This window comes from Perna viridis, chromosome 8 (genome assembly GCF_037379345.1).
Source record: "Perna viridis isolate PV_CMFRI_1.1 ecotype Kerala chromosome 8, ASM3737934v1, whole genome shotgun sequence".
In the NCBI taxonomy this organism is placed as follows: Eukaryota; Metazoa; Mollusca; class Bivalvia; order Mytilida; family Mytilidae; genus Perna; species Perna viridis.
Genome location: NC_142452.1, coordinates 48,173,210 through 48,199,784, shown reverse-complemented (window position 1 = coordinate 48,199,784; position 26,575 = coordinate 48,173,210). Strand labels below are relative to the sequence as shown.

The 26,575-nt window shown below is 32.5% G+C and overlaps 1 protein-coding gene across 4 annotated transcripts in view; it reads right to left on the bottom strand.

The window, feature by feature from the left end:
* Nucleotides 1-26,575, bottom strand: part of LOC148610794 (protein cycle-like) — a 74,447-nt gene that overhangs the window by 15,045 nt on the left and 32,827 nt on the right. For 3 of the 4 annotated variants that reach the window (XM_088596166.1, XM_088596168.1, XM_088596169.1), the window contains 7 exons: nucleotides 18,368-18,525; nucleotides 17,849-17,928; nucleotides 8,938-9,030; nucleotides 4,943-5,060; nucleotides 3,665-3,832; nucleotides 1,797-2,046; nucleotides 1,102-1,208 (listed from right to left, as the gene is read on the bottom strand). In XM_088596166.1, coding sequence (XP_088452292.1) covers nucleotides 1,102-1,208; nucleotides 1,797-2,046; nucleotides 3,665-3,832; nucleotides 4,943-5,060; nucleotides 8,938-9,030; nucleotides 17,849-17,928; nucleotides 18,368-18,525 — 974 coding nt within the window. The remainder of the gene's footprint in view (nucleotides 1-1,101; nucleotides 1,209-1,796; nucleotides 2,047-3,664; nucleotides 3,833-4,942; nucleotides 5,061-8,937; nucleotides 9,031-17,848; nucleotides 17,929-18,367; nucleotides 18,526-26,575) is intronic. The other variant, XM_088596167.1, reaches the window with a different exon arrangement.

The window sequence follows — 26,575 nt, the reverse complement described above, 5'->3', positions numbered from 1 at the left end:
CTGAAGAGCAGAAATGCAATGTTTCTGAGTGTGAAAGGCAATTAATTGATAATCTGTACATTTGACAAATATTTTTTCTATCTCTTGTATATGACAAGATATCTCAAAATATCTGTCAAAACATTGGGAGTGATTGTGATGGCATTAGACCTTGTTTAGTTTTTTAATCAAAAAGAAGTCAAGCGCCACTAGATTTTTTGCTAAAAGTACATTAAAATGACAAAAAATATAAGATTTAACGATTAACAAAATAATAATTACTTTTGATACTGATACTGACAGTATCTTGTGGAACATCTCAACTCGTAGTCACACCATGATCAAGATGTTTCACTTAATATTATATCAAACTAGAGAGTAACTATTATTTTATATAAATCTTCAATTATGAATGCAATATAATACACCATACACCAAAGTAACCATGCTCAAAAACTGTCAAAAGTATTCAGGATTTGTTTTATTCAAACATCCTCAAGATACCAAAAGTGTGACGGACAACTGAGAAAGATGAATAGACAAGAGATTCACAATTAATTTTGTTGAACGAGGGGAAAATTACGCAAACCATTTTACAAAATATGGCAGTGTCCTTATTTTAATTGTTTTATTTGAAAAAAAAAAAAAAAAAAGTTTTTTAACTTTTTGGTTGACTAACATTGCCCTGTTTACTTATAGATCAATACACAACCTTTTTAATATATGTATTGCTGTTGTTATCTCTCTGTGACCTTGACATCATCCCTGACGAATAATATCAATACAGGGCTGATAACCAGAAAGATTCAAAAAGATAAGTGTTTTCATCTTCTTATGACAAATTCTTAAGAAGTGAGGTTTTATTTTCCAATTGCAAATTTCTAAAATATGACTTTGCACAGTGCTAAAAGCATAATCATTCTCCATGATGTCAGCAGACGATTGTTTACAATGTTGTGGAAGTAACCTCAATGGTGCTTACATGAGGGCAGATTACACTATTCGCCATCTTCAAATGTTATTGCCCTGGGAGTAGACAGCATACAGAAAACAATGCTTTTACATATGCAAAATCCTCATGTAAGTGTTACATTGAATTTCAATAAATTATGTGATAAATACCTTGTCTGTGGACTTCCGCCATTTCTGACATGTCATCCTGATGATAATACTCATAAACAGATGTACCTAATAATTCCTGTGGTAGGTACCCTATCAATTCTGTTGCTCTACAAAAAAATGGTATAAAACAAGAATAAAATCAAAAGGAAAAGTAGTTCTAAGGATGAGAGTAGTGTTTACACTTACAGAAGACCTTTTAGTTGTCTCTGTCAGAATTTACTATTATCAAAAAGGTCATATGATGGCGCATTGGTTGCGTTTCATCTTATATGTCCTTTTTTCTCTTCTAATCAAAATGTCATTCATTGAATGGACAAAGGGAGATAATACACTTAGTTTCGAGTTTGAAAAATAGGAAACTCAAACTTTCATGGATTCCTCTGTAGACATACAACTGCTACCTATATTAACTACATATTACTTTGCTAGCTTATAGACTCTATTTGAATATGAACATTTCACAAGGCATGAGCATTACTCATTTTATATCTGTGTAGCTGGTTTCAGTGTACTCTACCAATATGCATAAAGAGGAAGGGATCAGTAAATTGTATACTATTTAACCAGAATGGGAATGATGAATGTGTCAAAGAGATTTCTACCCCACTGGGATAAAAATTGTCAGCTAAAGGCCACCCATGGGTCTTCAATGGTTGAAATGTGCCAGTTTGAGGGGTATAAGTAAATGATCATACCCTTGATCAACATAAGTAAACTTCCCATCTAGGCTATGCCTGGATACATATCGTACAGGCCGTACATCAATACTCTCATCGTCTTTTACAATTTGTTGTTTACAACCACTTTTTACACGACCTACAGCCACTAAACAACTTAAATTACAATCGTCAGAGTCCTCTTGCTCGTTGAGATCCATTTTTGACGTGGGCCATGACTTCAGGTATCCAGTACAGTGTATCACAGCAAATGATTTTCTATCTGTAACTAAAAGGAGGTGATATGTTAAGTAAAACAAAATGGCCTTGTTATATGATAACTAAAAGGAATTGATGTGTTAAGTAAACTTAAAAGGTCATTTTGCAAGGTACAGAATTTCTCAATAAAATTTTAACTGTCCATAACTAAAGGAAAATGGTAAGACAGAATAACCAAATGTACCTTCTATAATGTTGCATCTTTTTATTAATATAATCTTCATGTTATATTTAGAAGTTAAAATAATTTATCAGTTTGCTCTGACACATGCCATTTTGAGCATTTAGTAAAAAAATCTATCATTTTGGTGGTTAATAATTGACTAATGAGCACTAATGTAGCACAAAAGATTTCAGTTTCAGACCCATCAAGTGGTCTAATATCGTTTTTGTGTAATTAGAAATGTGTTTATATAACCAGTTAAGAGTAAAATAACCAATTAATTGTGATAAAAAGTGGTTGAATGGTGATAATAATCCCCTAATTGACCTTAATTGACCTCAGATAACTTCATCTGTCAAGGTTGTAAATTACAATTTAGTGTCAATCAATGACATTGTAAAGATATTGCAATATTATGATGTAAGAACATCTGTTGTCAGCTGATGATGATTAAGCATTCTTTTCATACCAATCTATTTTTAGATCTGCTAATCATTGTTTCTACCAAGATATATCAACAGTTTCTGCTGTTTAAATTTACCATAACTGATTAAATAAAATAAATAAATAATAATAATAATAATAACATTTATATATTGCCTTATCTAAAAATGCTCTAAAGTGCTTTACATCATGCTAAAAAGACATAAATATAAAAAAACACAACCTTTAAATATTGAAACAAAACTATACAATAAAGAAAGTCATAACAAATACATGTATAAAAAAAAACATGATCAACAGAAATGCATACAATGATTAAAATATAATTTCAAGTCATGATTAATAGCTCACTTTAACTGTATATTTATACAAATACAAACCAAACATTTTTGTATAGATAAAAAAGCTGATTTTTCTGTAATTTAAACTTCATTAGACAATTACAGACAATAGATTACTCTGCAAATATCTCCTTCATAAAAGAAAAACATTTTAGCTGAAATATTATTGGAATATATTGATGCTCAGTAATAAAGGTAGGAACTACAATAATTCTGGTTTATCAGGATTCAGGTTATATAGGTAGGAACTACAATAATTCAGGCTTATCAGGATTCAGAAGAATCAGGCAGTGGGTGAATCATGGTGGAAAATAACACAAAAGTCATTCCATGAAATCTTATTCAAAATGTATCTGAAATGCAGAAATGACATTCATTTCTTTTTTTTAAGTTTCAGTAATTTGAGGTATAAATGATATGAAACGCATTGCAAGTTCATCATCAAAAGGAATTAACTAATTCATTATCAAAGGGAAATAACTCACTTTTCCCCTTTCGCACTAATGTAACTTTGAACTCACATTTCTGGATCCATTGTCACTAGTAAGACAAACAAACTGAATATTCACCTTCAATAGACCATGAACTATGCGTCCAATTTGTAAAATTTGCGTCATTTTTTTTTTTTTTTATTAATTTTTTAATTCTGCCTGATTCTTTCCAAAGTATTTAATACTGACCAGATTTCTTTTTTCTTGACACCATATCAGACTCATCTTTATCTAGTTTCATTTGAGAACACATTTCAACTTTATTCCCCGATTTCATGCGACAGAAAAACGATCGTCTAGCACCAGAACACAAATGAGTTGGTCGTTGAAGGAGCTCTGTTTTCACCGGCATCATAGCTGTAAAAATAGGATTAAGTATTAATTCTTACAAGTCCAGCTGACCCATCCAAAGTTAATTACTTGCTTCTCAGACCATTTCATAGGTGACTGAAGGATCTCAGTATTCAACAACAAATCATAGCTGTTAAAAAGAGGTTTGTTTATGTGTTGTTTTACTTATTATGCTTTAAAGGAGTGTGTTAATGCTAACATCATCTCTTATTGCAGTATTATATTTTAATCATTGTATGCACTGATGTTGATCATCATTTTTGTTATGAGTTTCTTTAGTGTTTAATTTTGTTTCCAAATTAATCAGTTTAATTATTATTATTAAATGAGGGAGTTGGGGTATCAAGTTAATGAGCATCACTGGAAGTTTACTTCAATATATAAATATTATATTGCAACTGTTCTTGGGAAATTTGTGTAGCAAATTTTGGATAAATCACCTATTAAAATAATATATTGTAGAGCAAACATTTTCTAATTTCTTGGAAACTAATTATTTCATTCTTAGTTCTCATGATCTTTATATTTCATACTGAGTCTAAGTTCTAAATAATAATTGAAGTGCTTTGAAACCTACTAAGACAGGATATCACTATGTTGCCCTATATTTTTCCATTTTATGTAAGCTACTTCAATTAACAGTATATACACAATGTCACGTTTTATTACCCTTTTCATTGATATCTAAGGGATTCTGTAGTTTTAAGTACCAGTCCATATAAAATTCAGACAGTGTTCATAATAAAGTGATTCATGGTGAAGAAAACCTATCGAACAAACAATGCTTTTTAATCTACAAATTAGTCAGTGGGTGGTATAATAAAATTCTGTACTAAACTGCCAATGACATAATTTTTTATGTAAAAATACACTATGGTAGTTCAAAATTTTTTTTCAGTTTTACAATCGGATGATATTGGGTGGTGATAACTGTGACTCACAACTAATGGTGGATGTGACCTTAAAAAATTTTGGTTTTTGGCAGGTTTGCAGTTATGATTTTCATTTGAATTTATGTGGCTAATTATTTCCCCTTCTCAAAATAAATGTTTTCTTTTTTATAAGTTTTTCATCATCTGGTCAATTACATCAATCTTACACAATACTGGTACCTACTCCGAGAGTCTATAAATCGTTCCCTTGGTGACATATCTGAAGAAGATAGTTGTTCCTTAACTTTATTCATGTCTCTGGGATGCAAATAATCAAACAAGCTTTGTCCAATCAAATCATTCTACAAAATAAACAAACAAATAAAAAAATAAATCTAAAACCTTCATTTTCACATGAAAATATAGTGCACACAAAATAAATGCTATTACCACATGAAATCTACCTCAAATGATTTCATGTGAAAAAGCAGATGAACTCAGAACAAGAAAATATAAACTCAGTTCTGGTGAAGATCAAGACAATTTTACATGAAAAGTATATGAAATTCTAATATGACCTGCTTCAAATGAAGGATAATAACAAAATTACAGAAGTTGAGAACTGATCAAATCTTAGCAATAGTCGAAATCAAAGCCCATATAATAAATAGCAATATCAGAGTAAAAAATGGTAAAAAACCAGTGCAGTTGTCCTGACTTGGTAAAGGACCACAGCCATGGTAAGACCAATGCAATTGTCCTGACTTGGTAAAGGACCACAGCCATGGTAAAACATGACCAATGTAAGAGAGACATAACTTCAGAGTTTTACTCAATTTTACAACAAAATTTAGCTCAATAACTGTTGCCATTCTGTGCAACAAATGATTAAGGCTGCAAGTTATAAAAAATATGAAGAAACTAGTCCTATTAGAATCAAAATAAATTTCATAAACTCCATTTTATCATTGTTTTACCATGGGCTGGCCATTTATGTCAATACTGTAAATAATGCAACATAAATGGCCAGCCTATAGTAATTAGAGTTGGAGAGGGATTTGAGGCAAATCTCAATTTGAATGTAACAGGTTCCAAAATAGTAAGGACAAGGGTAAAACAGTATATTCCCCTCTCCTTCACAGCATAGGTATGAAAGTCAGTCCACTTTTTGCCGATCACTGCAATAAGGGGGATGAATATTTACTGACTGTAAATTAGATATGGCAGATGAGACAATTGATTTGTCCTCATACTTGTAGATGAAAAGAACTGCTTTCAATAATAGTGGAATTATGATCAACTTAAAGTGCAGATTATTTCAGTGTATTTAGCCGATATTTATGAAATAATCCTAAATTTCCCCAGGGAAACATAAGCTGAGACGGAATAATTCCTAATATTTTATTGACCACTTAAAGGTATTGTCTACAGAGGATAGTAAAGTGCTTTGCACATGACATTTATCAATAAATGTTAAAAGAATTTATGTCACCGAATTTTTCATATCTTTGCTTCTTTTTTTTCTACTTTTCACTATTCGGGTATATTTTTTTTAAACTGGACTATCTTTAAATACTTCAAACCTAGTATTGAGACATGAGACATGCAAGGAAAAATATACACCCATCTGAGACTGAGAGAAAGAAAAAGATTTACTTTGACATTCAATCTTAAAAAAATAGGCCGTACAAAAAAAATTTATTATTTTAGCATGTTCAGCTTGAGAAAAACAGGCCAGACTTATACAGTTCTATGATGTTAGATTGAGAAAAATAGGCAAGACTTATACAGTTCTGTGACGTTAGATTGAGAAAAATAGGCCAGACTTATATAGTTCTGTGACGTCAGGTTGTGAAAAATAGGCCAGACTTATATAGTTCTATGATGTCAGATTGAGAAAAATTAGCCAGACTTGTACATTTCTGTGATGTTAGATTAAGAAAAATAGGCAAGACTTATACAGTTCTGTGACGTTAGATTGAGAAAAATAGGCCAGACTTATATAGTTCTGTGACGTCAGGTTGTGAAAAATAGGCCAGACTTATATAGTTCTATGATGTCAGATTGAGAAAAATTGGCCAGACTTACACAGTTCTGTGACGTTAGGTTGAGAAAAATAGGCCAGACTTATACAGTTCTATGATGTCCGATTGTGAAAAATAGGCCCGACTTATACAGTTCTGTGAAGTTGGATTGAGAAAATAGGCCAGACTTATACAGTTCTGTGATGTCAGGTTGAGAAAAATAGGCCAGACTTATACAGTTCTATAATGTCAAACTGAGAAAAATAGGCCAGACTAATACAGTTCTATGATGTCTATGTTATATTGAGAAAAATGGGCAAGAAAAAAATAGTTCTGGGAATTCAAAATGAGAAAAATAGGCCAAATGATTATAATTACGATTTAAACTATGAACAAATAAAATCCTTATCTATAGAATCAGAACATAAAAATGTTACTGAGGATTAATGCTATAATTCATGTTTTTTTATTACAGAATAAAAGAGAAAATTGCACCATATTTACATTATACAAGATTGCATAAATTTACAGGGAGATGTAAAGGGAATTAAATTAAACATATCTAGTGAAGTTTCAAAGAATAATGAGAAAATAAAATCAACTTGAGGAATGCAAAGAAGCAAACATTTGCATAAAGCCTAAATAGTAGATGTACATGTGAAGTCTAATCCCATATCAAATTTAAAATCTAGGAAAACAGTGAGATCATTTGGTGATACCCCTCGCTCTACTCCCCAGAAACCACATATTAAAATCCATAAGTGATATAAAAAAAAAACGAATAAGAGGTGCAAAGTCGATTCACATAGTAAAGAATTTGTTATGGTTTCATCAAATTTCACTCAACAGTTTCAGTCAAGTTACAGATTAGAAGATGGTTTTCTTGGTACAACAATGACCAAGTCCATATTTTGCAGTAGGAAACCCCAATAATCATTCAGATGGACAAAATAAAACATGAGGTTCACACTAGCATAGAAAAATAATCTTAAACGTTTCATCAAATCCATTCAGCTGTTTCAGAGGAGTGGACAAACAGATGGATGGACAGACACCAAGATCACTGTATACCTCCCTCTTTTCAATCTTTTTTTTTGGGGGGTGAGGGGGTGGGGGGGTGGTAGCTGTGGGGAATAATAATCCACCAAATGGCAGTCAAAATAATCGCAACAAAATTCAAATGGTTGGACAGTGGGATAATTACAGTATACAATCCACTGGTTGAACAGGGAATATAACTAGTCTGTCTTCATAGTAGAGCTTACACATGAATTTCATGATAGCTGAGAGTTACTATCATATGAGCTGAGTGTGATTATCATGTGAGCTGATAATGAATGTCATATGAGCTAAATGTAAATGTCATGTGAGCTGACAGTAAATGTTATGTGAGCTAAAAGTAAATGTCATGTAAGCTGAAAGTAAATATCATGTGAGCTGAAAGTCAATGTCATGTGAGCTGAAAGTAAGTGTCATGTGAGCTGAAAGTCAATGTCATGTGAGCTGAAAGTAAGTGTCATGTGAGCTGAAAGTAAGTGTCATGTGAGCTGAAAGTCAATGTCATGTGAGCTGAAAGTAAGTGTCATGTGAGCTGAAAGTCAATGTCATGTGAGCTGAAAGTAAGTGTCATGTGAGCTGAAAGTAAACCACAAATCAAAATCAAAGTTAGCTGAATCTGAATTTAAGTGAAATTAAAATATGACTTCACATGACTCTTATAAAACTATGATTATCAGATTTTCCCATTCATTATTCAACTCCACTCAGGTGCAACTTAAACTTACTCTGAAGTAACTGAGTATATCTCTGACAGACTAAGATAATTACCTCATAGTTACTGAATATATCTCTGACAGACTAAGATAATTACCTCATAGTTACCGAGTATATCTCTGACAGACTAAGATAAATACCTCACAGTTACTGAGTAAATCCCTGACAAACTTGGATAATAACTCCATAGTAACTGAGTATATCTCTGACAGACTAAGATAATTACTCATGAGTAACTGAGTTTATCCCTGATAGACTTGGATACTTACTCACAAGTAACTGTGTAATATCTCTGACTGATTTAGATACTTACACTAAAGCAACTGAGTACATCTATGAAAAACTCAAATAATTACTCTCGAGCAACTGAGCACATCTCTGAGAGGCTTGCATACTTACTCTGGAGTAACTGAGCACATCTCTGACAGGATTGCATACTTACTCTAGAGTAACTGAGTATATCTCTGACTGACTCAGACACATATAAAATTCTGGCTCTATCACAGCTTACAACAAATAAAAAACCTTCTGCCACCTGTAAAAGAAACAAGTTTGATAGATTGGTTAATTACTTATAATTGATCATGATAATGTTACTTCTTTGGGATTTGTCAAATGGCTCAAAAGAAATTGTAAATATTAGCTTTATATACACAATTAAAGGCTGATTATATAACCAACCTCTACAATTCACTCTCAACCCCTCCCCAAAAAACCCTAAACCATTCATCACTGTATCTCACATATTCAACATGCCTGGTACAGAACCAGATTGTTGGTATGTATTGGCCAGCAACTGAACCTGCAAACTACCACACTCACAATACATGCTAGCATAAGACCACTTAGGTTGTTAAATCCATTAGATATTTAGTACATACCTTTAATATGTAACCATAAATTTCAGGTTCAAATTTACTAGACGGCTTTGTAGACAAATTAAAAAATTTTATTACTAAAAGAGTTGGGGCCTAAGGTAATGGATACCAGTAAACCCTGTTCCCGATCACGAAGTTGAAGCAGGCAGATAATAAAGACTGAAATTTTGTAATATAGAAATGAAATCATCCTACTTCTTTTAAACCTTACAAACCAAAACAAAATTCCATAAATCACAAATGTCTTCATTTTTACAAAATTAATTTCCCTCTGGTTATTAACAATATTGAATGTCTTCGTCATCCCTAAATGTTGACCAATATAAATGTAATTCTACGAATCTGACTGTCGCAAGGTCCAATCAACAGCTACATTACATAAACTAAACAACAAATCTATTTCAGTATTAAATGTCTCATGTTGGTATGAGATTGCACTCCTAAAAATAAAATATTGAAATTTTGCGACATTTAAACTATTTTCCATAGTTACGTAGGATGACAAAGACTTATTAAATTGTTTTATTCAGAATTTATTGCTGGAAATTTCTATGTCTACAATCTTACCAAGTTCAATGGCAGCCGTGGGAGAAAGTACAAGGAAATATGGAGATTAAGAAAAGATTAAATTTTTAATCTTCCAACAGAAAAGCATTCTGTACTTGGAATTTATCTGCTTTCTGCAAGCTTGGAAAGATTTAATATATCATTACAACAATCAAAATTGATTCTTGAAGATTCTGTAACGTTAAATTTACAAATAATCAAAGTTTGATAATTATTACCAATACTCTTTGGTACAAAAGGTACTGACTGTTCAATTTTGCATGGTTTACAAAAGGCTGTCAATATATAATAAAATGCTTCACAGCTTGATACGATCACAGATGTCAAACCCTGAACTGCAGTTGGGGCTAGTACGGACACCATTCAAACTTGATACAGATATGAATTTTGATTCAGATTAGACATTTGATACAGGATTATAATTTGATCAGAATCTAAGAGGCCTTTTATTCCTAAGTGGTTCCAGTAAAAACCTCCAAATCAATCCCAACCTTCCACTGGGATAGGGGGTAAAGTACCTTGTGGTACAATTTCAAAGTGATCCATTCCTTTTACTCAAGTCGTCATAAAGAAATCAGAAAAAAAACCTGTTTCTGGTACCTTAGTGGACCTTCATTGTCAAGTTAGTCCAAACAAAAATAAATCCCAGTCCTCCATTTGCTGGTATGGTATCTTGTAGTGAAATTTATATGAGAACCATTCACTTTTCTCAATTACTGTTCACACATAAGGTAAATATTGGTTTCTGGCCACTCATTAGCCCGTAATTCCTAACAGGTTCAAGTTAAAACCCACAAAATTAATCCAAGCCTTCCTTCGGTGTAATACAGAGCCAGAGAGATAAATTCACTTATGGACAAGGCATTGTTCGGACATCAGGGAAACAGAAATTTCTGGACCCCCTTCTTTACCCCTTTATTTCTACAAAGTTCAATTCTTAACCCCCAAAACCAATCCCAGTCAGACCAATATAGTGTGGAACAATATCAGTGATATCCATATGCTTTTACTAGAGGTATATAGTTAATTTCCATGAAACGCTCCTTTTTAGTCACTTTTTGGACTCTAATCCTAAAAAAGTGAGGCCATTACCCCCAAAAATAATACCAACTTTCCTTTGATGGTGAAGAACCTTGCTATAAAATTTAAAAGACATCAAACAGCCAATGGTCAAGTTATTGTATGCAAATCTAGTGACTACAGATGCCAACTAGGACAACAACGCCAACTAAGATGACAACAATACTAACTCGGATGACAACAATGCCAACTCACATGACAACAATGCCAACTCAGATGACAACAATACTAACTCGGATGACAACAAGGCTAACTTGGATAACAACAATGCCAACTCAGATAACAACAATGCTAACTCGGTTGACAACAATGCCAACTCAGATTACAACAATAATGCCAACTCGGATAACAACAATGCTAAATCGGATGACAACAATGCCAACTCAGATGACAACAATGCTAACTCAGATGACAACAATGCCAACTCAAATGACAACAACAATGCCAACTCGGATAACAACAATGCTAACTCGGATTACAACAATGCCAACTCAGATGATAACAATGCTAACTCGGATGACAACAATGCTAACTTGGATTACAACAATGCCAACTCAGATGACAACAACAATGCCAACTCGGATGACAACAATGCTAACTTGGATTACAACAATGCCAACTCAGATGACAACAACAACGCCAACTCGGATGAAAACAAAGGTAACTTGGATGACATCAACAATGCCAACTCTAATGACAACAACATTACCAACTCAGACGACAACAATGTCATTATAATTTTTTTTGCAGGTTAACACTCAATGGTTTTGATTCTTGTGAACACTGGCAATTTCAAAGATTATCTAATGTTAAATAAAACTGTAATCATAAATTTGCATTTCTCATATAATTATAAACTGTTGTTTTTTTAAATGCTTATACTGAATATTAATCTTTAATACTTATTTCAGCAATACACATAACTGATTACCTTAGGAACAGTTCATGTGGGAGATTTTTACATAAAAGGAAATTTTTTTATGTAAAATTGAATCATTTCATATTTTTCACAGAAAATATGCTAATTTTAACCAAAAAACATTCCACAGATTTTACATTTCTATTTGTCAATTTTATCACTGAACTGGTGAGAATTCTTGAAGGATTAAAACCCCAAAACGGATAAAAAGATTCTATAGAATGATAACAAAAAAAACAAAAACTACATAAAAAAAGTATGAATATGGTAAAAAGTAACAAATGCATCAGCATATAACCTTAACAGAGATCATCAAAAGGTCTTCAACAAGTTAACACCATTAAGTAGGTCTAAAAAATTCCCCAACAACAAAAGTAATAAAAATGACACAATCTTCAAAATAAAACTAAAAATAACAACACAGACACATTATTGACCAAAGTCTCCTGACAGTGGGCAGGCACATACCCACAGTCAGGGGTTAAACTACTTTTTTAAGGTGTAAACCATCCCTCTTTAATATAAGGTCTATATTAAACTATATTAACTTGAAAACAACAATTTCTGGCCAATTTGATGGAGTAGTGATCTAGTACAGTGATGACGAAATGTTCCTGATTGTGTTCTAGGCATTATGATGGTGTAGTGTTCCAGTACTTTGATGATGAAGTGTTCCTGATTGTGTTCTAGGCATTTTGATGGTGTAATGTTCCAGTACTTTGATGATGAAGCGTTCCTGATTGTGTTCTAGACATTTTGATGGTGTAGTGTTCCAGTACTTTGATGATGAAGTGTTCCTGATTGTGTTCTAGGCATTTTGATGGTGTAGTGTTCTAGTACTTTGATGATGAAGTGTTCCTGATTGTGTTCTAGGCATTTTGATGGTGTAGTTTTCCAGTACTTTGTTGATGAAGTGTTCCTGATTGTGTTCTAGGCATTTTGATGATGCCACATGCTAGGTTACCAGGTATTTTGAAATTTTAAATGATCATTACAATTTTAAACAGTAAATCCACTTTCCTACTGTTAATATCTGTCTTCAGAAAATGAAAAATCCTTTTCGTAATCTGTTTGACCTTCCATAGGGAAAGAGGAGCATAGTATATAACTTTCACTTTTCAGAATATATTTGCTTTTGTAAGAGGAAACTGGACTGGGAGTACACTGTAATGAAATGTCATCATCCTGACTGCTACATTATTTCTCAGTTTGGAAGGTCTAGACAGACAGTATCATCACTATTTCTCATCTCGCCAAATTAGGCTGGCTTGATGATACTGATGGTAATTTAAGAGACTGTCCATGTAGAAACCAAGTAGATTCAATGATAGCTATTATACTATGGTGGCACAGGCTAAATTCAATCCCACCATATTTTTTTGTTCTAATTTAATGCTTAAGTCATTATGATGACAGGAAGAACACAGTTTTTTTCTGCATTAAAAGTGGATGATAAAGAATATTTGTTCAAAGTTCCTTTACAATTTTTTTTTATTATGTATAGATCAAAGAGTTATTCCCCTTTATTCTAAATATCATAGTGCTTTCTCTGTAGTTTATTTCATTCTTATCATTTTGGTAAATTACAAAACATCATCATTATTTATAGAAAAAAACCATGGAATCAATGACACCTCATCCCCCCCCCCCAAAAAAAAAAAAACAAAAACAAAAACAAATATAAAAACAACCTAAAACTATTTAAATTCAGCTTTAAGTAACTAACATCAAGAAACTGAATCTTGTAAACAACAAACCTTGTAAGAGTATATAGAGTACCAACTCATTTTTATGAGAAATTTATTTTGACTAATTCAGAAAAAAAATCAAGAAAATAAACTGTTTTGCATATGACTTTTGCATCTCATAATAATAAGACTGTTAGTTGGAAAAATAAAACAAAAGTATCAAAATCCAATTGATATCCCATAATGTGAAAAATAACTGTGAAAAAAAAATGGTTTACAGTTTGAAGAATTATGGGAATATATTAAATATATTAAAAAAACAATGAAAAAAAAATACAATAAAAGACAAAACATAACAACAATGTTATATTTGGATGATATACACAAACAATGATTTAAAAACTGCTGACTTTTCCGAACTCCACATCAAAAATGACATAAGCATCATTTCATGTCCATGCCAAGTTTTGTTTAATTAAATCAAATAAAAACCCATCCCTAGAAATGGTTTTAACAACAAACTTGTCAAATTAGAAATAACTGCCAATTCAAACCTATGATTTACACATAGAACAAAGACATGAAAACAGCATTAATTAAAATTTTATCTCTTTGATCTAAATGAGTCGTGCCTACGACAGCTTATGGATATAATATTTAGGTTTTCACCAACAAATATGAAATTTACATCTGTTTTCACATCGACTAAGTTAGTAACAATATACGACTTAAATCAGTAACAATATACGGCAAAATGCAATGGCCGTGCTGGAAATAGCAGCTGAGAATTACAGCAAGTGAAATAATGAATTTCAGGAGTCTTCTTGTGATAGAATGACCATAACCTGTTGAACTGCCTTAGGTAATAAACTGGAGAATTGACAAGAAGATTTAAATTTTCTAGACATTGGATATGTAACAAAAAGTTATATCTCCTTTTGAGTAGTCCATTTAACAAAAACAGTTACTCAGGTAATGGAGATTTGATCAAGGGTAGACCAACTCAAACATCTGAATTTAACTATTTCACTTGCTATAAATGATTTTAAATTACAACGGTTCTACCTGAGTCAAAACACACATGAGTTTTAAAATTTTCTGTCACTGAATGAATGAAAACTTTTGCTGTGACATCACAAATGTTATGTTGTTTTGAAAAAGTAATCAAGGGAACCAAGATTCTGGTGGATATCAAAAGAATGTAATTCAGGGACAGAGACCAGACATGGAAGAGTAATCAAGGGAACCAAGATTCTGGTGGAAATCAAAAGAATGTAATCCAGGGACAGAGACCAGACATGGAAGAGTAATTAAGGGAACCAAAATTCTGGTGGAAATCAAAAGAATGTAATCCAGGGACAAAGACCAGACATGGAAGAGTAATCAAGGGAACCAAGATTCTAGTGGAAATCAAAAGAATGTAATCCAGGGACAAAGACCAGACATGGAAAACAAACATACACAGCAAAGAACATGATTTAATCAAAATAATACATACAAAGTAACAAGAAGATTTATACTTTCTATCAATAGTTAAATCATTGTTTTCCTGGCTTTAAACCTTACAAGTCTTCAAATTAGTTGCAATATAAAAACAACAGGACATCATTGAAATGGATTCTATCTCTGTGGGCAATGCTGTAGTAAAAATACTGTACATCTGCCACATGTAAAAATCATTTTAAGTCAAAGTTCAAAGTCAAAAGTCCCCAACCATGATACCTGACACATCTCCTCCAGCTGATCAACCCTCAAGCATGGTTATATGCCTCACTAAAATTTCAGTTTGATGTCAAGTCAATGCACTGTCAATAAATCAGGGTACATATATCTGTATATTGAAACAGATATGTTTGTTTCACAGTCCATTTTCATATATTCATGGTATATTTATTGGCATTTTAGAAGATCAATAATGAGCTGCAGACGGTCACTGATTCCCAAAGCAAAAATGTGCCTAGGAGGTATATAGCTACATCACCAGTAAATGTCAAAAGAATTAATTGAAGAGGTATTTAAATACCATACTTACTTAAACGAAAAATTGTAGAGTTTTCTGTTATTATGCATGGAATAAAGGAGTGGTGGAAGACGCAATCAATCCCTTAACACTTTTACAGCCAGTAAAACAGTGAACTTCAATGAATAAAGTTGGTTTTCCCTTGACTGAATCACCACTACCTAATGAAATGTCTAAGGTAGTTCATTAGATGGCTAACAAAGAGATTTAAACTTTCTATCACTTAATGGGTATTTTATTCTAAGTTTGGTTGAATCCCCTTCCCAATAGTCTATATAACTACCGAAGAAATGTTATTAAATCAAGAGAGAACCAACTCAATGAAATGAACTTCATCATTGTATGTGCTGTAAAAAATATAACATATGAAACTTGTCTAAACCATACTGCTATCGGACTTAAGTGTCAGGTCCTGTAAGAATCAGGCAGTAGGTGAAACATGGTATGAAAAAACCCATCATTTTGATAGTATAATTTGACTATTTGCACCACCAGAATCAAGGAAAACAGACAAGATTTTTCATATTATGCTGGACCATTGAGTTACAATTTCATCAAAATGCACTGTAAATAAACATTTCAAGGGCAGACAACTGTCAAAAACCTCATTTTTATAACATTCTATTTAAAAATTTCTGAGCATATCACGTGATGCAGAAATCAATAACGGTCTTTTCAAATGGAAAAAGCATCCTTGAGTGAAATTATATAGTCAAATCAGTGGATTTTTGACATGCAGGTTTCTTATTTTTCTCATTTTGCCTGATTCTTACAAATACTTACACTTATAAGTGTGTTCAGTATAGACAAATATCCCTTTTTTCGTTTTTTTTAAAATACATTTTAACTGATCTAAAGGAAGTTTAAAAAGAGACTGCATAAGAAAGGTTTTCAGGGTTTGGTTTGCATAGGTTTTACAGTATAATCAATACCTCACTTTATTGGTGTTGGAAATCAGTTGAAATGTTAAGATAATAATTTCAAAATTTTAGAAATAATCAAAAGAATTCTTTTCAACAAAAATTGAATTGTTCATCAATAAACAAAAATGTCAACAAAAATGGTTGTCGTTTAGTGCATTTTCAAATAAATTAGAAATGAAAAATCCCAAGATATTTTGCATTGTATAAGAGGCAAAATAAAACCAACTTTCTAAATATGATCTGCTATGACAGAGTTGCACACTGAAATGAAGTTACATATTTGACATATTCTACAGAGATATATGTGAAAAGTATAAGTTGACAGCATAAATCTTATTAACATCCATCGATGAGAAAATGAACTGATATAAAGAGTTATCTCCCCTCAATTGAAACTGCCGATGCATCAAATCGTAATTGTTTCAGCTATTAGATTAAAGAAGGATAATTTAAGTACTTTGAAGCATAACTAATATTTAAAAATATGTAACCTTTATATATATATATATATATATATATATATGAGGACAAGAATATTACAAGTACTTTTGTTAGTAGGGTACCAATTTTCGTGGTTTTCAAGGGTAGACCAAACCACAAAAATTAGTTCCCAATGAAAAGGAGATTCCCATTGATGTATATCCCAAAAACCATGAATTCGAGAATCCACAAACTTGTGTTTCCTCCATTATCCATGAATTAAAGTACTTTCACAGTAGACTCATTTGTAAATGACAGGTGTTGCTGGTGGAGCAGGAAATGCATACTTTTCTGGATTACCCGATGTCCTTCCAGGTTTTTTGCAGTTTATACTGATATTGATATAGTCTTTGTGTGACATCTTGTTTTCCTAATCTTCAATTTTTATGTGTAATTAATTTTTTTGGTTCGTTACATGGTGTATGTAGACAGTCTTCCAGTTCACGCCATGTTTTGGGATTTTCAATGTACAATATATGAATAATCCCACTCAAGATTCGTCAGGAATTTTTGCCAATATTCTTAATAAAAGCCTCAATGAAGACCATTACAGCTTCCAGGGTATTGAATTTGATATAGTAAAGTGGGTACAGGATTTTGTACATCTCACAAATCTTTGTTTTAATCATGTACAAATCATGATAAGATGTTCAAAAACACAGTTGGAAATTTCATTGGTGAAATTTGGAAAACTTTGAGCATATTTCTCTTTGGGAATGGGGGCCAAATTTGGTCCTAAAATAAGGGTTGGACAATCACTGCTCTTAGGTGAACATAAACTTTGAAAATTATACTCACATCTAAGATAAGACTTTTGAGTACATCTTCAGACAGAAATGAAGGTCGCTGACTGGCTTCTGTAATCGTTGTTGTTGCTCCTGAAAAAAAAAACACAACAAATGGTAACCATGCATAAGAAGCTAAAAACATTTTATTTGTTTCTGCACTATTTTTATTTTTCCTTAGGATTCAGGTCCTGTCTCTTTCTTCTAAATTTTGATCCTATTTAATGAATTGTATGGGATTCCAAAGAACATGACAAAGATGAAGTATTGCTTGAAGATGTCACTTTTTGATAGTGCTTTCTAATGATAAAAACCCAGTATATTAGGATTCCTCCCCAAAAAAACAAATCATTGAATCTTTAACCATGATATTAAAATACACAGGTAATCAATTCAAGTGTTTTTTGCCCTTGTCAATAGAAAATAGCAATTAGGCCTGAAATGTTTATAATAGGGCAGTGGAGGACTTATTCACAGACCAAAATTGGAGTGGTAAATAGGACTGCATTTAATAAAAAGAAATAACAAGTACCTCTGAGTGACTTAAGGTGTTGTACTGCCATTCGTAGTACAGTTAATTTATCCAGCTTACGATTCATAGCATTACACATTGGCAGTAGGGAAGATAACTCTGTAATATAGGCATTCATCTTGTCTCGTCGTCTCTTTTCAATTTCACTGTGATTTTGTCTGAAATATAATTCTGTTATTAGAACTAATGCAAGTAATGAATGAGAGAGGGGTCCAAATGGTAAAATAATGCAGGTCATGAATAGGGAAGAGTCCAAATGATAAAATCACCCCCTTCCCCCCAACACACATATAAAAGAATAATCAAGGGAACTCAGATTTTAGCAGAAATCAAAAGAATGTAATCAAGGGACAAAGACCAGAAATGGAAAACAGACACACACAACAAAGAACAAAGAACATAAAACAACGAAAATTATACATACAGAGAAACAAAAGTAAATGAGCAACTCATACTCCACAAAATACTGGGACCAGGTGCACCGGTAGGGTAACCATCCTCTGCTTTTCTACCATCGAGTTGCACATAAAAATTCAAGTCCAGGGTAGAAAAAAGAGGAAGGGAAAACTATGACACAATGAACAAATCAGTTGGTAACCCAACCATATGGTCAAAATATAAAGGAAGTTGACTAACAGAAAGTTGATGTGACTTCAGTCTGAAATCAAATCCAACAATATAGCACAACTATATAAAGCATCTGCAAAAAAAATATCAAGTTGCTGAGATGAGAATGGCAAAGAAAAACTAAAAAGTCATTGTGGACAGACAAAAGGATGAATGAATTGATGCTATATATCTCTGCAAAGTGGGGTCTATAAAAACCATGGTAAGTCCTGTATGATATAAACAAATTTTATTGACCAACATTAGTCAAGTGCCATTAATTCCCGACTTGGAATTATATATTGTCTTATCAAAAGCATTCCTGTTTTATCAAAAGGATAGTGTTTCATAAAAACCATTCCTGCTTTACCATGTTTAGCAAAATGAGTGTTCCGTCAAAACAATTCCTGTTTTACCATGTTTATCAAAATGAGTGTTGCATTAAAACCATTCCTGCTTTATCAAAACCATCCATGTTTTATTATATTTTTCAAAATGATTGTTTTATCAAAACCATCCCTCTTTCATCAACACCATCCCTGTTTTATTATGTTTATCAAAATGATTGTTTCATCAAAATCATCCCTGTTTTATTATATTTATCAAAATGACTTTCATCAAAACCATCCCTGTTTTATTATATTTATCAAAATGACTGTTTCATTAAAACCACCCCTGTGTATTACATTTATCAAAATGATTGTTTCATCAAAACCATCCCTGTTTTATTATATTTATCAAAATGATTGTTTCATCAATACCATCCATGTTTCATTATATTTATCAAAATGATTGTTTCATCAAAAACATCCCTGTTTTATTACATTTATCAAAATGATTGTTTCATCAAAACCATTCCTGTTTTATCAAAACCATCCATGTTTTATTATGTTTATCAAAATGACTGTTTCATCAAAACCATTCCTGTTTTATTATACTTATCAAAATGAATGTTTCATCAAAACCATCCCTGTTTTATTATATTTATCAAAATGACTGTTTCATCAAAACCACCCCTGTTTATTACATTTATCAAAATGATTGTTTCATCAAAACCATTCCTGTTTTATCAAAACCATCCCTGTTTTATTACGTTTATCAAAATGACTGTTTCATCAAAACCATCCCTGTTTTATTATATTTATCAAAATGAATGTTTCATCAAAACCATCCCTGTTTTATTATATTTATCAAAATGACTGTTTCATCAAAAACCATCCCTGTTTTATTATATTTATCAAAATGATTGTTTCATCAAAACCATCCCTGTTTTATTACGTTTATCAAAATGATTGTTTCATCAAAGCCATCCCTGTTTTATCCCAATAATAGTGTTTTATCAAAACCATTCCTGTTTATCCCATCAAAACACATGAGATTCACTGAAATAACTGTTTCATCATATAAACCCTTGTATTTCTATAAAACCATTGTTTTGTAAAATTTATTGTATTTCAATATAAAACAACAACAGTGCAATAGAAATCTATTAGAAATCTTTGTTCCAAGTAATTTCAACATCAATATTACATTGTAAATTATTTCAAAATAGAGCAAAAACTCGTGAACTTGGATCAATATAAAAAAAAAAACAATTTGATGACACTAAGACTTATCATCCTCTCTTGCTAAATAACTAATGGCAATAGTTTTCTCAAAGGATTTTCATTTAGGAGTGAGTCTTATTCAATTATAAGCTCCGGAGACATTTGATTTAAGTAGCGAGTCATGATCTTGTGTTGTAATTAGATTATAAAGCACTGATGACTTCTAGTAAAAATGGCTTTAGTTAAACCCTTTTACATTGTTCATGTAAAAATAGTAAAATATGCCATTTCAATATTCTACAACTATACCTTATTTTTTTAATAGAATGTTAGAAAAATGAGGCTTTTGACTGAGTTATCTGCCCAGATATGTTCATTATCAGTGCATTTCAATGAAAATATAACTCAATTTACTGAAGTGATATCGAAATATCTTTCCTTTTTTCTACAGTACAAAAGAAATTTTGCTCGACCCAGAACAGCAACAAAGTTCATCTCAGGATTTTAGTGAGTTTTGTGAGGTTTGTATTTTCATGCTTTTTAATTTCCTCTCTGATGTATGAAAGGTTTTTGTCCGTTGTCTTTTCTATGATTCCAAAGTTGTCCCTGTCAATGCATTTCCCCTACATTTGTAACTCTCATATGGCTACTTTGATAAAGTAGGTGAGGGCCTAATCTAAAGGGAGAAAAAATCTTCTCATTCCCTTTGCTCACTTCTCCCATTTCTCTTTGACAGGGAGAAGTTTTATAATAAATTACATAGACAAAAATATCAATATCATTATTTTCAAAGGACTTTAATACTTAAACTTCTCCTTATCACTGAAGCCTAGATTAGGCCTTGTAGGTTTTAAGTACTTCTCCATCTAAAAATCAGGTAAAATGTGTATAAGGTGTGGCACATGAAGGGAAAAAACACAGAGATTTTATTGCATTAACCAAGTTTTTATACCTGATAACCTCCAGAAATAACCATGAAAATGTTTGTAAAATTTGCTTTTTTAAGATATTGATAGGTCATATTTAGTTGAAATGCACTATGGAAAAATGGTAGGAAAATTTTCCTGCACTTGTTCCTTATATAGGCAATCAAAAAATATCTATGTCACTGATGCTTCAGGATAAATTAAAATAGCTTTTCAGTTGTTCTCTAAATGTATTGAATACATTTGTGGCAAAAAAGACCAAATTGAGAAATATAATGTGCCACCCATTGCCTGATTCTTACACAGAATGGTACTTAAGTGTATAAAAAGTTCAGTCAGATTTGAAGTTAGACACATATAACTTTCTTCTAGAGCGCTGTATGAGGTTTAAGTTAGTGAGAAATTATATCGTGTAATACAGACATTTTCATCAAGAACAGAGGTTTAAGTCTTTATTTAAAACTCTACATGATTAAGTAATGGGTGATACTTAATACTAACTTTTTTCTGTCCAAAGCCAAGTAAAATAATTTTTTGAGCTGAAATTTACCATAAGTCCTTTTTTTTTTAAATTGACTGAGTACTGAAAGTTTACTATACCATCTATACTGGATAGTGTGTGCATATTATGTTTTCATAGAATTCCTATTTGGTTTGATTTAGACTTTTATCATGACTTCTATATCAATTATTCGCATGGATAAATGCCAATAGTTGTCCTTCCTGTACAACATGATGGTTAAATGCCAATAGTTGTCCTTCCTCTACAACGTGATGGATAAATGTCAATAGTTGTCCTTCCTCTACAACGTGATGGATAAATGTCAATAGTTGTCCTTCCTCTACAACGTGATGGATAAATGTCAATAGTTGTCCTTCCTCTACAATGTGATGGATAAATGCCAATAGTTGTCCTTCCTGTACAACATGATGGTTAAAACATAAAATGATGCTGTATGGACAATCATTAAAATTGAGCAATTCTTGCCAGATACAGTATAACCAAACAAAACAAAACCTCTTTTGTACATATGTATTTGTTTGATTAAAGCAGGTGTTTGCTTTAAACAGGTTTAAAAGGTATTAAAACTTTATAATTGGACTTTGGAAGATATCTGGTTTACACAGATTACAAGTACATCCTTGGTTCATTTCATACAGGTTAAACTGTAAATATTAATGAGTCACTGTATTCTAAAGCTTTTACTCATTATTTTATAAGCTCTGTTAATTAATGATGTTGATGATTTTTTTGTTACTATTAATAGATTGAGAGTTAAGTTGTCTAAAAAAAGAAATTGAGCAGATTACATAGAAGACTGTAATTAAGTTTCTTTGTATAAATGAATCACAATGAATTAGTGACATCTTTCTGGGAAAAATAAAGCTGATTTTCATATTTCCATAATCTACACACTGTTTTACATCATCTTAAAATTGGGAAATGGAAATACTAAATAAATTCCCCCCACTCTAATCACAAGTTTGATAACATGCACATTTTGACCTAAAAAATGATTAGTATCAAAATCTAAAAAAGGAGGTGCAGGATTAAAGGTAAGATTTAGGTACTCCCATGTCACCATATTCATAATGACAAAGCCCATGTTTTCCTTTGTGAAACTCCCAAATTGAATTGGTTCAAAATCTAAAATAGGAGGTGCACAATGGGTATATGTCATACAGAATCTGAAAGTTTCATAAATTCCATTTAGTGGTGTAAGAGGAGTAACACATGGGTCATCCCCTAAGTAATAAAAGGACTGAAGGAAGGAGACAGACAGACACTATATTTCTGCTACATTGCAAGTGGGGTATAATGAGAGTGGATGGTCACAGAACAATACTGAAAGTACAGGTCAAAATAAGAATCAGCCAGAGATGTTTTTGTTAACTTTCTTAACAGAGCAAAATCAACAGATATGGTGAAATGTAACAAGTTCACCAATTTGGAAATGTTTTGGGCATGCACATGGTTATTTTCAATTAAGAAAATGTTAATTTGTGATCCTCTGATAAACCACTTAGATGAAACACATAAGAAGATTACATTATTAATTATTCCCGTAAAATTTGTCTATCATTTGGAAAATATTGCTGAAAGTTAATTAACCATTATTTTTCATACTCACATCATCAATATGCAGTTAGGGTGATACTGAGAAATATTTCTACTTCTTTTTAAGAAAATAAAATATAGGAATATCTTGAGACACTTAAAGAACACCAAGACTTTATATGAACTAAGAAGTTTTAGTTAGATTGTTCATGTAAAGAATCAAGTTAGGATGATGGCTCACACGTGATACACCCGCTTTCCATCCTAATTGCAAATAAACAATATGGGGAGAGGCAGGCAGGATGTTTAGACATCAATAAAACCACACAGACTGTAATTTTCAAGGGTTGAAAATTTTTGCTATCTGATATTGGAAAAATTGCAAAATTTGTCATTTTCCAAGCCTTAATAAAAAAAAATCATTTTTTCAGCAAACAGGAAGTAGATGTCATTTGAGTACAAAATCTCATCCCACAATGCAACATTCCTATAGGAAGCTTAGTACATAATACTACTGTGCAAGGAAAATTCAAGTTCTTTCAGGCAAACAGGAAGCAGATGTCATACGAGTACGAAAATGCATTCCACAATTCAGTATACCCATACAAAGATTTGTATAAGATATCAATAGCCTATGGTTTACAGACACTGACAATGTAAAAACAAATGTGTTACAAAATGATGGACAAAGATAAATCAGCATACTGCCCTCTCCTATACAAAAATTTGTTATCTTAAACTTGTTTCATATTACTTTAAATAATTATCTTGCTCCTTCCCAGAAATAAGTACTAATGCACCCAAACAGAACCTGTCAAAACTGAACTATTTTATGAGTTATTTGATTTACACAGGTTAAAAACCACTGAAAATAATAAAAAAAGAACTTCAGTGCATGTTTGGTTTAGACAGGTTTCTGGTGAAAGAACTTCAGGCTGTGTCTGGTTTAGAGAGGTTTCTGGTATAAGAACTTCAGTTCATGTCTGGTTTAGACAGGTTCTTGATGAAAGAACTTTAGGCTTTGTATGGTTTAGACAGGTTTCTGGTGAAAAAACTTTAGGCTGTGTCTGGTTTAGACAGGTTTCTAGTAAAAGAACTTCAGTTAATGTCTGGTTTAGACAGGTTCCTGAGGCTATGTCTGGTTTAGACAGGTTTCTGGTGAAAGAACTCTAGGCTGTGTCTGGCTTAGACAGGTTTCTGGTGAAAGAACTTCAGTTCATGTCTGGTTTAGTTTTTTTGGGGGGAATGAACTTCAGACTGTCTGGTTTAGACAGGTTTCTGATGAAAGAACTTCAGTCCGTCTGGTTTAGACAGGTTTCTGTGGAATGAACTTCAGACTGTGTCTGGTTTAGACAGGTTTCTGGTGAAAGAACTTTAGGCTGTATCTGGTTTAGACAGGTTTCTGGTAAATGAACTTCAGGCTGTGTTTGATTTAGACAGTTTTTGGGGTGAAAGAACTTCAGGCTGTGTCTGGTTTAGACAGGTTTCTGGAGAAAGAACTTCAGGCTGTGTATGGTTTAGACAGGTTTCTGGTGAAAGAACTTCAGGCTGTTTCTGATTTAGACAGTTTTTTGGTGAAAGAACTTCAGGTTGTGTCTGGTTTGACACATTTCTGGTGAAAGAACTTTAGTCATGTCTGGCTTAGACAGGTTTCTGGTGAAAGAACTCTAGGCTGTGTCTGGTTTAGACAGGTTTCTGGTGAAAGAAACTTTTGTTCATGTCTGGTTTAGACAGGTTTTTTGAGGAATGAACTTCAGACTGTCTGGTTTAGACAGGTTTCTGGTGAAAGAACTTGTTCATGTCTGGTTTAGACAGGTTTCTGTGGAATGAACTTCAGACTGTGTCTGGTTTAGACAGGTTTCTGGTGAAAGAACTTTAGGCTGTATCTGGTTTAGACAGGTTTCTGGTAAATGAACTTCAGGCTGTGTTTGATTTAGAAAGTTTTTGGGGTGAAAGAACTTCAGGCTGTGTCTGGTTTAGACAGGTTTCTGGAGAAAGAACTTTAGTCATGTCTGCTTGATACAGGTTTCTGGTGAAAGAACTTCAAGTTGTGTCTGGTGTGGACAGGTTTCTGGTGAAAGGACTTTAGGTCATGTCTGGTTCAGACAGGTTTCTTGTGAAAGAACTTTAGGTCATGTCTGGTTTAGACAGTTTTCTGGTGAAAGAACTTCAGGCTGTGTCTGGTTTAGACGGGTTCTAGTGAAATAACTTCAGGCTGTGTTTGGTTTAGACAGGTTTCTGGTGAAGTAACTTCAGGTCATGTTTGGTTTAGACAGGTTTTTGGTGAAAGAACTTCAGGCTGTGTCTGGCTTAGACAAGTTTCTGGTGAAAGAACTTCAGGTCATGTCTTGTTCGCACAGATTTCTGGTGAAAGGACTTTAGGTCATGTCTGGTTTAGACAGGTTTCTAGTGAAAGAACTTCAGGTCATGTCTTGTTTTCTGGTTAACCTGAATTCACTTAAAGCAAGTTTCACTGCTTAAATTTCCAATCCATCCTCAACTTCAACAGGGACCGCCATTTGTCCAACATTTCTCATCTGTAGGTTCTAACATTATGAATTGATGATAAACCACAGACTCCTACATCAAGCCGTTGGGTTGAGAAATAATGCTGATCTTCAGATACAAAGACTAATTTGTCACCCTATATTATCACATATATCTTGAGGGTGAAAATTGCAGAAAATAACGTAATTTCTTAATCTATTATTAACATAAGTTCCATATCTGTAATATAAAATAGTAATTATTTTTAAGTTTCATTTCTAGGTATATATACAGCTATTAAAAGTCACCAATGTTTAGGTGAGTGACTTTAGCATGACCCAAGCTTTTATGGTCAGAATTTACTGCCTGATTTGTATATCAGCCTACTTCCATGAAACTAACAAATATTGTCAATTACCCAATACAATATGATGTCAAATCCATTGTAATGCTGCAGATAATCAGAAAAATCTTAAGTTTCTCATCAGAACATCCCATTTAGGCCCAATCAGGTCTGCTGTGATATTTTTTGTCTCAACTATACACAACATTTCCAACTGACAATGTGTGTACAACATCCCCT